The sequence below is a fragment of the Perca flavescens genome, chromosome 18 (assembly GCF_004354835.1).
Source record: "Perca flavescens isolate YP-PL-M2 chromosome 18, PFLA_1.0, whole genome shotgun sequence".
Lineage (NCBI taxonomy): Eukaryota > Metazoa > Chordata > Actinopteri > Perciformes > Percidae > Perca > Perca flavescens.
The window spans coordinates 246,419-262,819 of NC_041348.1; the positions used below are offsets into that span (position 1 = coordinate 246,419).

General features: G+C 43.0%; 2 protein-coding genes across 6 annotated transcripts in view; one reads left to right on the forward strand and one right to left on the reverse strand.

Moving 5' to 3' along the window:
* ankrd6b (ankyrin repeat domain 6b) overlaps positions 1-11,296 on the forward strand; it is a 47,316-nt gene extending 36,020 nt beyond the window's left edge. For 4 of the 5 annotated variants that reach the window (XM_028604760.1, XM_028604761.1, XM_028604762.1 and 1 more), the window contains 4 exons: positions 623-775; positions 5,484-5,597; positions 8,004-8,283; positions 9,065-11,296. In XM_028604760.1, coding sequence (XP_028460561.1) covers positions 623-775; positions 5,484-5,597; positions 8,004-8,283; positions 9,065-9,672 — 1,155 coding nt within the window. In that variant the 3' untranslated portion in view covers positions 9,673-11,296. The remainder of the gene's footprint in view (positions 1-622; positions 776-5,483; positions 5,598-8,003; positions 8,284-9,064) is intronic. The other variant, XM_028604759.1, reaches the window with a different exon arrangement.
* Positions 11,297-11,303: 7 nt separating this feature from the next.
* lyrm2 (LYR motif containing 2) lies at positions 11,304-15,480 on the reverse strand. The gene is made up of 3 exons (XM_028604763.1): positions 15,363-15,480; positions 12,515-12,655; positions 11,304-11,618 (listed from the first exon to the last, which is right to left on the reverse strand). The coding sequence occupies exons 1-3, from the start codon at positions 15,405-15,407 to the stop codon at positions 11,538-11,540; spliced, it is 267 nt and encodes an 88-aa protein (XP_028460564.1). The 5' UTR covers positions 15,408-15,480; the 3' UTR covers positions 11,304-11,537.
* Between the last annotated feature and the right edge of the window lie 921 nt (positions 15,481-16,401).

Genomic DNA, 16,401 nt, shown 5'->3' on the forward strand with positions numbered 1-16,401 from the left:
CAACACCCAGAAATTTACTTTCATAGACTCTTTCAATTGTTTCGTTATCAATTACTATTGTAACATCTGTGTTTATAGTACGATTTCCAAATATCATGAATTTAGTTTTGTTCAAGTTTAAAGATTTATTATTTATTACTTATTTGAATCAAACCAAAGTTTGAATTTATTCATTTCATTTGTGACCATTTCCAGCATCTGCTGCAATCAGATTCAAACGTGCCAATAACTCGACTACTGACCAATCAGATCACTGGAGAAATTGAGTCAGCATTCATACAGAATCCTGACACCTCACAACCTCTCTCTGTCTGTCTCTGCTGTAGTCATCAGTCTGCATTGATGAATCTACTTCAGGGCTATTTGACGTCTGTTAAAAAGCACTGTCTTGTAAACCCATGTGGGATGGGCCAAATGTTTGGCATGACAGAAATAATAATAAATGTATATGGGTGTATGTAAAATGTCCTACAAAGAAACATCCTTAAATACATTTTGCATGAACCTACTGTAAGCTACCTTCAGCGCTCAAAGTCTTACTGTGGCTCCATAGTAAATACGGACATTTAGCACAAAATTAAAGTTTGGATTTCAGCCTGTCCATACTTGCCGTGTGTTGCAGGCTCCTCTGAACGGCTGCCGCTGTGAACCTCTGATCAGTAAACTGGAGAACCAGCTGGAGGCCACCAAGGAGGAGATGAAGACTGAAATCCACACGGTCCAAGACCTGATGAACAGCAAGATGGGTCAGCTGGACCGTAAGAACAAACACCAGGTAGCATCCCCATGCTAACGCAGCACACAGGGTTACTGCCTTTATCTTTGTCTTTAGGTCTGAACAGACACAAACAAGAGAAACAAGAAGGGTTGCAGGTTTAGTTATAAAACTAAATAAGGAAGGATTTATGCCCAACGAGGCGTCCATTATCAGGAATTAATGGACGACAGCGAGGCCAGAACGCTCCATTAACACCTGATAACGGACACCTCGAGGGAGGAGGAACAAATGATCCTCCATGTGAAACGTTACTGTCGGCTGCAGCCTGAAGTAGAGAGCTGAACAAAGAATGGGAGGAGACGTGATCGCTGTGAAACAAAGTCAGTTCAGAGTGGAACTGACTTCCTGCAGCTTGTGTGTTAGCGCCATCCTGTGGTGTTCAGAGGACGAGGCACTGAAGGACTACACTCAGTGTTGGAAATACCAGAGTCACATTTTCTTTTAATGTAGCGCATTCATTTAGAACGGTAAACAGTCTGTCATATCAGAACTCCTGTAGTAGGTGTCCTATAAAAGCTTCTATCAAGGAGCACCCAGTTGGTGATGCACGTTCTCTGAGCACCAGTGCTCTCTGAGGAAATACAACGGTGGATGCAGGCAGGAATGCCCGAGCAACAGATCAGAACAACAACAGAAGCAGTGTGTCGGCCAAAGCTCAACACAAGAGATGAGAAGCAGATCCTAAAGGTGGTTCCTCTACAGTTGACTGAGCAATGAGGCTGCCTAATCATGCAACGTGATAGTTGAGGACATGGCACAGATGTTATAAAAAAGCTACTAGGACAGCACTCCAATCTGATAGTTTTTTGCCACACAACAGACATTTCGGGCAGCACCCTTCCTCAGCGTGTGTACATTCAATTACAACCAGTACTGCACACACACACACACACACACACACACACACACACACACAGGTGGGTTTAATACTACAACCAATACTGCACACACAGGTGGGTTTAATGCTGCGTTCATGCCACCTCGGAATAACAGGCACCGCCACTGAGGTTATGTTGTTTTTCTGACTGGCAGCGTTCACATGGTCGGGATGCGTGTTCTTCTTCTTCTGTTATATCGGTGTTTGGCATAACAACTTTTTGCATGACTGCCACCAACGGTTGGCCGTAGCCGAGAGCATCAGGTGGTGAAAACATGGAGACCACAATAACAGAAGATGTGCTGCTGTTTTCTTACGCGAGCATAGAAACAGCACATCGCCAGGTGTTTGTTTGTGTTATCTGCAGGACAACCAACGGGAAAAGACACGGATAATGTGTTGTTTTTTTATACATAGGCCTATTTATGAATAATTTGAAACATATTATGTCTGTGTATGTTTCTTGGCAGATGCATTTGTCCACAATAAACAGTTTATTATCATTGAAATATGTACAGTGACCCAAAGTCGCCTCCATCAAACGTCAGTTGTCAACAACGCGTCACCAGCTGGGGAACTCTGTTATCTAAATCCAGCGCCAGTTTCCCTCCTCTGATTCCCACAGGACGTTACGTGAATGGTGACGTTTTCACTCGGAAAAACGTTTTTCCGATGTCCATGAACGCACGGTAATACTACAACCAATACTGCACACACACAGGTGGGTTTAATTATATACAGCACAGGTGGAGTTAACCACAACTAGCACATTAACTCAATCAACAGATGGAGCCAGAACCAGTCCAGATCAGGGTTAAACACAAACCAAAACATTACAGTTTTTTTGGATTGCTTAAGCACGATTTTCAAAACAGGGCCCGTGTTTTCAAAACACTACACCCAATTAGCACAACCACACACCCAATTAGCACAACACTACAGATCCTTTGCATAATCAAACACTCTTGTAAAAACTATACACTTCTGTTTAAAAACCACACTTTGTTACCATATGAAACACACACGTTTCACATTACTATACTCTGTTTGCACGAGTTACACTCTTCTGTGATAAACCTAAAACACTTTTAGCACTTCTACTTCCCTATGATTAGAGTAGGCTACCATCAACAAAGTACAAATATAATGTAAATTCACCAAACACTACACAAGACCAATGTTACAGACTGAAGAAACTCATTTATTTCTCAACATGCCCAAAATGTTGACATGGAGATTCATAATACTGTAACAAAATGTCACTTTACGTATTGTACTGTAAGTTTACTGTAAAAAAAAAAAAAAAAAAAAACTAGACATTTGTCTCTTCGCCTAGCTGGATCTGGCCAGAGAATTTCATCAACATCACAGGCAATGTTGTCATTAGCAAGACACCTTGGATGACGAATCCATCCTTGCATTGCCGCTACCTCCATCTGGTCCCAGGCCTCCTCCATGGCTTGGATGAGGGGTACCTCAGCCTGGAGACGGAGATCATATACCTTCCACCGCCATGCCGAGAAAAACTCTTCTCTAGGGTTGAGGAATGGAGAGTATGGTGGAAGATATAGGACGGTGAAATGTGGATGTTGCTGAAACCAGTTGTGAACCAGAGCAGAGTGGTGGAAAGACACATTGTCCCAGACAACAATGTATTGCATATGATCGATTTGATTTGCTGCGGTTATGTTGTGCAATTGGTCCAAGAATGTAAGTATGAGTGCTGTGTTGTAAGGGCCCATATGGGCATGGCGGTGGAGGACCCCATTCTGTGTAATGGCTGCACAGAGTGTTATATTACCCCCACGTTGCCCTGGGACATCGACTATAGCCCTGTGGCCAATGATGTTTCTTCCCCTCCTTCGTGCTCTCGTCAGGTTGACCCCAGCCTCATCTACGTAAATGAACTCATGCTGGATCTCCTCTCCATCCATTCGTAAAACTCTCTGAAGAACAGTGTCAGGCAAAATTGTGTAGTTCAGTGTAGATGTAGTATACATATTACAATACAGTAAAAGATTATGAGACAGTATGCAAGATCACACTGCTAAAGTGAATACATACCTCTGCATAATCCTGCCGCAGTCGGTTCACCCTGTCAAAATTGCGCTCGAAAGGCACTCGATAAATTTGCTTCATTTGAATATGTTTTTTTTTAGGATGCGTGCCAGTGTTGATGTTGAGACCTGATGGATATCGTTGAAACTGGCGTGGTCATTGACAATGTTAGTTTGGAGCTGACTGAGTATTATAGCATTGTTGGCCAAAACCACGTTTCCTATCTCCCTCTCTTGCTGTTGTGTGAACATAGGAGGCCTTCCCCCTTGTCGTTCCTCACCCTCAATCCTATGTAGAAAAAAACCCCGTATACAATAGTACAGTAATTTCACAGGAAAAGGTAACGGATCTCATTTGTCAGATTCGGTCCTCTTTGAGCACCTTCTTGTCTTCCTCTTCCTCTACCTCTACCTCTACCTCCAGCATGGCCTCCATCTCTTCCTCTGTTGATTCCTCCTCTGTTGATTCCTCTTCCTCCCCTTCCTCCTCCTCCTTGTCCTCCTCGTTCTCCTCGTTCTCATCCCTGTCTTACTCTTTCTCTGACTCTTTCCATTGTGCTTGAAAACCGATGAACTCACCTGCTGCTTTTTATAGTGCTTACACACCTGATTGGTGTGTCTACAATTAAGCAAACAATGTTTGCCCACCTGATGACTGTGTTGAACCAATTGGTTGGACGGTGCGGTAATTAAACAGTCAGTGCTTTGGTATTGTGAGGAAGTGACTTCATGATAGATTTTTGTGTGTAATGTATGTTAAGTGTGTTTAGTGTTTTGCAAATCACTGTGTGTAGAGGTTTTCAACAAGTGTGAGGTTGACAATGTGCTTATAGTTGTGCAAATATGGGCTGATGTTTTGCTTCTTGAGTGTAAGGTTTTGCTAATAGTGTACTACTTTTAATTTTAGTGTATAAGCAATCCAAAAAAACTGTAATAAGCAGTGGAAAATAATGTTCTGAAAACTAATAATCTGAAACTGAATCAAACTAAAATATTCCAGAAAAAATAAAACCAAACTAAAACTACATAATCAGGCCAAACTTAAACATGAATGCAAATCATTTCTGTTTTTTTTTTTCTTTTCAGAAATAGAGCAGACTTAACATTGGTACTCCAGCAGATGGTTCTATGCCTACACTTACTTCCTGTCAGACCCTCCTGCAGTGCAGATGTCAGCCAACAATCCACACGAGTTAGAGTTATGCTACGTTTCCACGTGGCCGGCTATTTTCATAAACGGAAATTTAAACATCTCCGTTTTCAAAAATAACATCATGCACAGCTGTCAGTTTTCAGAAAAGTGTTCGTTTACACGTACCAGTATATATATGCTGTCAATGCCGTCAAGAGCACGCCAAACCTGTAGGTGGCGGTGTAAACGAGAAGCTCAAACCCACGTTGGCCAATCAGAATCCCGAAAATAGCAACAACAGCAACGAATCACTTCCTCTTTCTCTCTCTCGGCTCTGTCTCGGCTGTTTGTCTCAGTTTATGTGCAAACAAAGATTTCAAAAATCTCCATTCTGGCCGGAGTTTTTAGAAAGACTCGTTTCAGAGGAGAATTCTCCGTTTGCGTGTAAACGAAGGGCACAAATGAAGGGAAATGTCTCCGTTTGTAAAAATAACCATGTACGTGTAGACCCAAAGGGTTGACGGAGAGCTGGAAGAACACTATTGTCTAAAACAGTTGAAAAAAAATGTAACGTAACAAAGAAGAGCCTCCTTGGCTGCTGGCGTGGTTCTGGTTGCACTCATGATGTTTGTCCATCAGATCCGAGCTCTGGATAAGATGACCGTGGAGAGGGTGTCAGCAGAGAGGAGCGAGTGTGTGCAGAGGATCGAGCAACGGGCCCTGCAGGAGAGGCTGGAGGTAGAGAAGAGACAGGTAACACTAACACCCCACACACACACACACACACACACACACACAGGATACACAGCACTGTGATGTATACCTGAGGTGTTTTCTTATTATTACACCATATAAGACAAGTACAAACCAAGTCGATAAACCAGGCTGTAAAAGGTAGAGCCTGTAGTGTCAGCGGGCTGGAGTTTGTATTTCAGAACTGGTATTGGTGAAGCTGCTCCGAGTAAACATTTGGTTGCCAAACGTTCTTTAATTAAACAGTATGTGAAGAAATGTTCCCAGGTGTTGACTTGAGCACATAATTGTAGGATTCTCGTAGGGTACAGATTTGATCATTGGCAAATTATCAAAGAGGTTTTATCAATATTAATAAAGTTATGAATATGGTTATTAATAACTTTATCAAATCGACAAACAATCAAAAACGGGGCACCACCCTGCAAGTCAGGGACCAATAATCAAACTGTGGAACAGTCTCATTCTGTGGTAATCCTTTAAAAAGGAATTAAAGGAAGGGGTGAATCCAAGCACGGACCTGATTGACCAGCAATTATTACAACAAGTACACAAATAATCACAAGCAACTGCTAATTAAGTATAATAAGATTTATTAACGTCACAATTATCGGTAGCTAATCAATAATCCTTCAATAATAAACTCATATACCTCTTTACAATATCACAACCAAAAACAAAACAAAAGCAAAGCAACGCAGCATGGACACGTCTGTGTCTGTGTGTGTGTGTGAGAGGGGATGAGTGAAAAGGGAGGGGCGGTGTCGATCGTAGTTCTAACACATCAAACAACTCCAAAAATGGCTACTCCTGTGAGCTGCACAAACTATTTAGCCTCAAGAGGGCGGTAGTGGTGCTGGGTGCACGGGCAGGGGCTGAAGAAGCCGGGGGTTGCTAGGCAACGCGCACGCTTAGCTGGTATGGTAGCTAGTTCCTGTGTTAGCTCTATACCAACGTAAGCCAATTCCACGTGTGAAGCTGGCCTACAGCGTTAGCTCGGGAGCTACGCGGCTAGCCTGTGTGTGTGTGTGTGTGTGTGTGTGTGTGTGTGTGTGTGTAGAGAGAGAGAAGAAGAGTAAAGAAAAAAGGGGCACTCTGATCTTTAGTTATTGATAATGACCCAGTTCCCCTCAGCCACTCAGGTCTGGGCTAACGTGTGGTTTAGGACAGACTGAGACTTTGTTTTGCTGAGGAGAACGTCACTATAACTAATTCAGTGACTAACAGCTGATTTTCACGATTCTATCGCAGACAGTAACTAAACTCCTGAAAGGAGTGATTTAAGCAGGTAGCGATTACGGTTATACCCAGCTACTTAACAACATAAATCAACGAGTATAGTGATCAATTTATACATTCACAGCACAGATTAATAATCACATATGGACCGGTACATGATTAAATCAGATCACATTAATGGCAACAATGGTAGCGAACCCTTTGCTCATTAATAACAAAACAAAACGCACTAGTTCTAATATCTGCCCAGAACTGTGTAAGCCTCTTACTGTGTGCGTTGTTTGTCAGTTAAAACTCTTGCCAGAGTTTAACGATCCGTTTCGTCCCGAAGCAGAGGGGACAAGACGTAATCCAGGTCGACCAAACAAGAAACAGGACGCCGTCCTTTTCTTGAATCCAGGCTGATTAAACCCGCTGCAGATGAGGGAATACTTCGGCCAGTATTTCCTCGGATCCCCTTTATATCAGGGATTCACATGTAGGCCAAGATCTTTTGTCTTGCCTCCCCTGTGTCTCACCAGTCAACTCAATCTGAGCCAAATCACTGTTTAACCAGCTTCTTGGTCCCCAACATAATGTACTTTCAGAAATATCCTGACATAAATGAAGTTGGATGTTTTTCATAACCTCTAAGTACAGGTCAGCACCAAGCCCACTGGCACAGGCCTGAAGAAATCCCTTTTAAACCTTTTATGCTCCACATATCTGGAACAAACTCCCAGAAACCTGTAGGTCCGCTGCAACTCTGTTCTTTTAAATCTAAGCTAAAGACCTATCTTTTTGATGTTGCTTTTCTTTAAATAATCTATTTTATTAACTTTAATTTCTTATACTGCACTGTAACTTTTATTCTTATACTGCACTATCAATTTTATTCTTGTCTTTTAATGTTTTTAATTTGTTTATTATTGTTTTTTAATTGTTTTCTAACTGCTCTTTAATGTTTTATGTAAAGCACTTTGAATTACCCTGTTGCTGAAATGTGCTATATAAATAAAGCTGCCTTGCCTGCTTTGCCTTTTATGTACATCTGAAGATCATGACTTTACCTTGTGTCAGCAATAGTTACTCTCAATAAATATAACACAAACTAATATAAATTGTGTGTGTGTGTGTGTGTGTGTGTGTGTGTGTGTGTGTGTGTGTGTGTGCGTGTGTGTCTTTAAGCAGGTGTCCCTGGTCCGTGAGCTGAAGAGCTGGTGTCTGTCCAAGCTGCAGAACATGGATCTTGGCTTGAAGGAGGAGCCCGGCAGCACCAGGCTGCAGCGCTGCTCGTCTGTGGCCGAGGGCCTGGATGGAGCCGGCCTCACTGTGCTGCCCTCTGGCTCCCAGTGCCCGGAGCTCCACACCAGCCCTGTCCTCCTGTCCTCCAGCCGGGAGAGGCCCAGTGTGGCCGAGGGCGGCTCAGCCAACCATTACTTTGTGGTTCATGAGGAGAGCTCTCCAGGTAATTAACAGCTCCACCATCAGTGAGCCAGTAAGGCCAGTAATGCTGAAAGAGACAGCAGTTAGCCCTATATCTCTCACAAAAGACGAGCAGTTGAAGAAAATAAAAAGCAGCAATTTGACTCGATTCACTAAATATTTTGATGTCATTAATTAAGTGATGTCATGAATCAGCTCAAATTCACAAAAGAAGGGAGACCACACATAGTTAAGGATAATATGAAAACCAGTGTATTTAACCCAAATTAAATATTGCTATAAAAAAGGATAAAACATGTTTTTCAGTAGTATCAGTATTCAATTCAATTTTATTTATAGTATAAAATCATAACAAGAGTTATCTCGAGATAGAGTAGGTCTAGACCACACTCTATAATTTACCATGACCCAACAATTCTAGTAATTCCCCCAAGAGCAAGCATAGTGCGACAGTGTGACAGGAAAACCTCCCTTTAGGAGTAGTAGTGTAGTGAGTGTGTGGAAAACAACAGAACCTAAAAGATGAACCCAACCCAACCCAACCCAACCCAGCTGGCTGTGTGGACAGAGAGATCTGAGCTGCTCAGCTCCAGCCCTTAAGTAGAAAGAGAAGGGCAATCAGGAAGAGTGGGCTCAGGTGAGGCTTGTCTTCCTGCCACACTGCCTCTTAAACAGCTCACAGGGGAAATGGCAAGAGCCACCCCCAGAGTGGGAGGGTCCTAACAGTCATTAGGCTGGATAATAAAAAGGATTTGGTGTGTGCTGCTGAATGTGCTCAGTGAATCTCTTCTGAACTTTAACAGACGCTGATAAGAATCAGAATGCAGCAGCCAGGAGCCCGCTCTCAGCTGTCCCAGTGGTTCGGCCCAAGGAGCGTCCTGTGCTCTGTGCCGACTCCCAGAGGAAGAAGCAGGACCTGCAGGACGGGGACATGGTGGAGTATGGTGCGAGGGGGGGCAGAAGCCTGTCTCCGGCCACAGAGCGCCGCTGCAGCAACAGGACTGAAGCCGGCCTCAGGGACAGGGAGCGAGGCCGGGACAGAGGGAAGCTCCACAAGAAGCATTTCCGGGGAAGGACTAAGTCCAGAGGGGCCACAGGGGCTACAGGGGCTACGGGGGCCACAGAGGCAACTGGGGCCACTGGGGCCCAAACTCTGGAGATGTTTGGAGAGCAGCCCAGTGAACCCTCCTTTGCCCAGGAGAAGGACAACATGCACGCTCTGGAGGTGACCCAGTACTTCTTCGAGGCGGTGTCCACCCAGATGGAGCGCTGGTACGAGAGGAAGGTGCAGGAGGCGCGCTGGCAGGCGGAGCAGCGGGCGCAGGCCGACAGAGCCGCTCTCACCCAGAGGATCAGCTACCTGGAGGACGAGCTGCGCATGCTGAGGACTAACAGACAGAAGGACTGCTAACACACAGCGCATCGGTCAGCACCAGACTGCATGTGGACATGTGGACACACACTCCGGCAGGAAATATGGCAGCTCTCGTTTGTGTGGAACTAAACCAGTAGATATAAAGCTGTGTGTCAAAAGATTGATCTGATGTGCCATTTTAACATAGATCCACTACATTGTGTCAAACAGCATTACACACACACGCGCAGAGTAGAGGAACCAATGATGGTCCTCTCATCTAACAGAATATGAAATTACAGTAAAATGTAATGATCTTGTGTTACTTTGGAGGAAACACACCTGCCAAAAAACTAGATGAACAGCTGTTGAGACACACACACACACACACACACACACACGAGCAAAGAAATGTGTGGTGGATGATGTGTGTGATGTGTCCCTGGATGGTGGTGAAAGCTGTGTGATGGAGGGATTACAGTAGAATAAGCTGTTAGTATCTGCCTGCTGCTTATTTATGAGAATATAGCTGAACTGACACTGTATATAATGACCCCTGAAGGCTCTCCTCTTCAGTTTTTTTTTTATCAGAATCTGAAAATTTAAACTTTTACAGTGTTTAAATTTTTTTTATAAACTGATCAAATTTTCAAAAGAAACAAATTAATTAAATCGGCATTTCAAAAAATTAAAAAAAGATATTATATATCCTTATCTTGATAAGATGTAAATGTTTGGTATTGCGTTTCTCATATGTCCATCTCACATTTAATTAGTCTCCTGCGTTAACATGAACAGTTCTCATTTCATGATCACTTTAATTTAAAGATGTGTGCCACCTTAAATCCAGCGACACTGAGACTAAAGCAGCATAGAAGATTCCTTCATTTCAGTTAATATTAACAATACATCAAATCCCTATGATGTTATTTTGACTGCAAAAGGGATGACTTTAGCTGACAATTAAACACTGTAAAAGTGTAGAATTATTCCATTGGCACTCTCCAGACCAAATAACAAGCCTTAACATTTATTGTCATAATACACACTATGTCTCCTCACCAGTTCCTTAACAACAGTGTCTTAGTGAGTGTGTGAGAGGAGGAACGTGTTTACAGTTCACTGACCAGGACAGTTAGAGGAGATGCAACACTCGGCACACTCTTTGTTACTGCATACCAGCAGAGGATCTCTACTACGGTCGACACTGGAGCGGCAACATTTACAGGATTCAGCAGTTAGTCCATCAAAAGCAAATGAATCAGCAACTATTTAGATAATCCAGTAACTATTTCAGTCTTAAAGCAAAAACACGACAACACCTGATTGCAGTTCCTCCAATGTGAGGATTGGCTGCTTCTGTCCCTTTTAATATCATTATTCACTTTTGTCTGGAGTTTCACAGAACAACCGATGAATGGACAATGAAATAATGATGAGTTGCAGCCCTGGAAGACACCAAACCAAAGCGTGTTTCTAATCTCGTCTCCCTGCATACCGAGGCCAGTCCTGATGGAAAACATCACTTCTGTTATGTGGCACTGTTACTATCTGTCTGATGTAGTGACTGTCTGCTCAACATGTTGCTTGGTTACACATGAATAACTCTGTGGATATGAATAATGCACTGTGTATGATGATGCCAGAAGACATATTTTGTATTAAAAAAAAAAAAAGATCATTCTGAATCATCTGTGGCTTCATTAGTTTCCCTTTAATATACAATATCCTTACATATTATTAACAGCACCAACAGAAGTGTGGCTGAGGGCCAGTCAGCCTCAGGGGTTAACGGGTGCAGCCTTTGGGTCAGTTCCATCAACACATCCTGGAAAAGGTGTCCAGCCAAAGCCTCAGTGACAGCAACACTCCCCTGCACACAGTCTCCACAGAAAGCAGTCCAGACCCCCAGCAGCTCCCAGTCACCGGCCGGCCAACCCCAGAGACTTGTGCAGCTCCTCCAGGTGGTTGCTTGCTTGTGTGATCATCATACGGATGGCATCCTGCAGGAATAATAAGGAAGAACTGCAGTAATGGATAGAGAAGAGGATGCTGGGAGAACATGGACACTCTCTCTACACATATTCCATCCATAAGTCCATGCGTAGTTTGAGGGGAAGAAAAGGTAACTCAAGGTTCATGTACTGTTTTTTTCCTGAGCTTTCAATCAATCACAAATCACAGTCTTGATTAGTTCTCAGCCAGTCTCGCAGACCTTTCTCCACACGCTAGAATGGCTTGAAACAAGGTAACCAAGGCTGTTTTTCCACAAAAAATGTTACATAGTCCACGGTAGAACTTCACCACAAAGAAATGAAATGCGTGTGGCAGGGCACCTTTTAAAGGCTACACTGAAAGCAAGTAAGGGGACCTTGAGTTAAGATTATTTAGCCAAACTATAGTTTCCACAGTTGTCAATTAACTTTCACCCACTTATTAATTGTTGCAACAAGAAATATGTATCGGCATTAATAGACTGTAGAAACAGTCAAGTTTGAACCATGGTCCCTTTGATGTGGGCAACTAAGCACTTCAGATATTCTCATTAACATACTCCTGTTGTGAGCAAGTCATCAGCTCTTTGACCCACAGTGGTTCAACGTGAGGCCCACGGGCCAATGACGTGACATTAAATACATGCATTATGTTTGAATCCTCCGCTGACCATTCCAGTACTCTCACTTCCAACAGCCTACAGTAAGAGACTACACGCCGCTAACAAGCATCGGTCAGGTTAGGAAAGACAGGCAGTGGCGTCTTGAGTGTTGCAGGAATCACGTTGTGTCAACTAAGGTTAGCGATTTGGGCCTGCGCTGCTCCCTGAATCGGCCGCTGCTGGAACACCAGCAGGGCGGCTCCCGGCCAGCTGGCTGTGGAATGCTAACATGCATCTGTGTACCTGGTCTGTGGCGTTCTTGTTCCTCTTGAACTCGTCTCTGGCCCAGTCACTGAGGTACTTCCTGTCTGCCTGGTCAGGTACCTTCCGTATGGCCCTCAGCATGTTCCTGTAGATCCCCAAAACTCTCTGTCTCTGTAAGAACTGGCACAAAATCATCGGAAATATGGACCAAGAATCAGAATCTGATTCACAATCGGAGTTTTTGCCAAGTAGCAATTTGCCCTGGTTGTTGATTGGTTGACACAGATACATGAATAGATACATACATACAGCTCAATTAAAGCCAGACTAAAAGGAAGCTAAAGAAGAAGAACTCGATGATGGGTTAGTGCTGGAGAAGCAGCTGGGCTTGTACTGAAGAGATCTGACAGACGGGGTTCAATACTAGCACCACCCACCAGCAACATGCTGGGAAAATATGCACCAACCATTACCAACCCTAACCCTAACCATTACCAGTGGTAATCTATTGAGTGGCTGGTAAGATCTGAACATTCACTAGCCATTTGGCTGGTGGATGGACCCTGATCACAGACCTTACAGAGAACACCCTCTGACCTGTGTCCCAGACCAAGTGATAGGGGAAGACCCCGCCCTACTCTCCCTCTGAATGGCTAGTAGTCGGTGCCTGCTCTGGTTGGGTTGGTTAGGTTAAGGCAAGAGGAGTGGGATTGGTTATGGTTGGGGTAAGAATGTCAGGGCGAGCCAATCAGGGATGAGCTCCCTAATGAATATTCATGAATCTTCCCCTACCACCCTGTAAAATAAACTATCGCACCTCAGACAGACTGGCTGCTCCATGCTAACTGTGCTAACCCATGCTAACAGTGCTAACCCATGCTAACAGTGCTAACCCATGCTAACAGTGAGAAGAGGCTGGCAGGTGTCCCCGTTATTGACCTGAACCCATCTAACGGTAACATGTTGTGATGAAGAAGCCATGCACAGCTCAGCTGATCACTGTACGACCTGTTACGTCACAGAGCTGCAAACAAACAAAGTCTTTGTTGAACCGAGGACAGACGGACACACACAGACAGTATATAAAAGAAGGGAGACACACAGACAGTATATAAAAGAAGGGAGACACACAGACAGTATATAAAAGAAGGGACACACAGACAGTATATAAAAGAAGGGAGACACACAGACAGTATATAAAAGAAGGGACACACAGACAGTATATAAAAGAAGGGACACACACAGACAGTATATAAAAGAAGGGACACACAGACAGTATATAAAAGAAGGGACACACACAGACAGTATACAAAAGAAGGGACACACAGACAGTATATAAAAGAAGGGAGACACACAGACAGTATATAAAAGAAGGGACACACAGACAGTATATAAAAGAAGGGAGACACACAGACAGTATATAAAAAGAAGGGACACACAGACAGTATATAAAAGAAGGGAGACACACAGACAGTATATAAAAGAAGGGACACACAGACAGTATATAAAAGAAGGGAGACACACAGACAGTATATAAAAGAAGGGACACACAGACAGTATATAAAAGAAGGGAGACACACAGACAGTATATATAAAGGGGACACACAGACAGTATATAAAAGAAGGGACACACAGACAGTATATAAAAGAAGGGAGACACACAGACAGTATATATAAGAAGGGAGACACACAGACAGTATATAAAAGAAGGGACACACAGACAGTATATAAAAGAAGGGAGATACACAGACAGTATATAAAAGAAGGGACACACAGACAGTATATAAAAGAAGGGAGACACACAGACAGTATATAAAAGGGACACACAGACAGTATATAAAAGAAGGGAGACACACAGACAGTATATAAAAGAAGGGAGACACACAGACAGTATATAAAAGGGACACACAGACAGTATATAAAAGAAGGGACACACAGACAGTATATAAAAGAAGGGAGACACACAGACAGTATATAAAAGAAGGGACACACAGACAGTATATAAAAGAAGGGACACACAGACAGTATATAAAAGAAGGGACACACAGACAGTATATAAAAAAAAGGAGACACACAGACAGTATATATAAGAAGGAGACACACAGACAGTATATAAAAGAAGGGACACACAGACAGTATATAAAAGAAGGGAGATACACAGACAGTATATAAAAGAAGGGACACACAGACAGTATATAAAAGGGACACACAGACAGTATATAAAAGAAGGGAGACACACAGACAGTATATAAAAGAAGGGAGACACACAGATAGTATATAAAAGGGACACACAGACAGTATATAAAAGAAGGGACACACAGACAGTATATAAAAGAAGGGAGACACACAGACAGTATATAAAAGGGACACAGACAGTATATAAAAGAAGGGAGACACACAGACAGTATATAAAAGAAGGGAGACACACAGACAGTATATAAAAGAAGGGACACACAGACAGTATATAAAAGAAGGGACACACAGACAGTATATAAAAGAAGGGAGACACACAGACAGTATATAAAAGAAGGGACACACAGACAGTATATAAAAGAAGGGACACACAGACAGTATATAAAAGAAGGGACACACAGACAGTATATATAAGAAGGGAGACACACAGACAGTATATAAAAGAAGGGAGACACACAGACAGTATATAAAAGAAGGGAGACACACAGACAGTATATAAAAGAAGGGAGACACACAGACAGTATATAAAAGAAGGGAGACACACAGACAGTATATAAAAGAAGGGAGACACAGACAGTATATATAAGAAGGGACACACAGACAGTATATAAAAGAAGGGAGACACACAGACAGTATATAAAAGAAGGGAGACACAGACAGTATATATAAGAAGGGACACACAGCTCGGCCTTACCTGTTTCAGAGAAAGCGCTGCAGACGGTAACCTTGAAGCGGCCATCTCAGACAAACCGGATGTTGTGATCACGTGACTACCGCCTTTTTCCGTATGTGTCTCCCTCTGCTGGAGGGAGGTATTCATGAGCCCATAGGGCTGAGGCATCAGACAGTGAAACATATACTAATGGATTCCCAGAAGAAAGACAAAGACTGTATACAGCAGGGAAACGCCTGGATGTCACAATATCATGGAAAAACCAACCTGGGACTAGAAAAGCTCTCCTAGAATTCATCAAGGCAACCAGATTATTCCTCAGGAAATCGGAAACTAAATGGGAATATAGTTTTGCCCTGTGTGAGGCAGCAATGTGCCGTGAAGGTGTCTAGACTGCTGGAAATTAGTAGTAGTAGTAGTAGTAGTAGTAGAAGAAGAAGAAGAAGGAGAAGAAGAACCACCAGGCTTCATAGTCCGCATGAATGCTTTGGTTCCACCATTTGCCTTCTGTGGGAAGGTTAGCCGGGACGTCCTGGCTGTCCAACACTAGCATCTGTGCCTTGAGAATGAAAAGAGAAGGTTTTCCCTGAGGGGATGAGACCCATTGCTGCTCAGTGCTGATTCTCCGCCCCTGTAATCTGTTTGGGTCACTTGGTTGGGTGCTATGCCTACGAGGTTGTTGGACTGACAGTGTGGCTTGTGTGTGTGTGTGTGTGTTGGTGTTGATATTGACCAACTGTTTTTGTTTATATGCTTGATCATTTATTTTTACATTTATAGTCAATTTTACTTGTATTGGACTAAACTTCTATGTACTATTCTAATCCTTTTATCTTTTTAGGTGTGACATTGTACAACCTGTCCAGGGACAGCAGATGTAAAATAGCCTTTTGGCTAATTCTGGCACACTGTACATTTTTTTTTTAATGTATTATTAGTGTGCATTGTCCCGGTTAAATAAACCTGAAATAAATAAATATTCATATGTGTATATTGAAATGTGTAAATGATCCAACACAGAATAGTCTAAGGATGTTAATAAGCAGAGGCCCAGACAGAG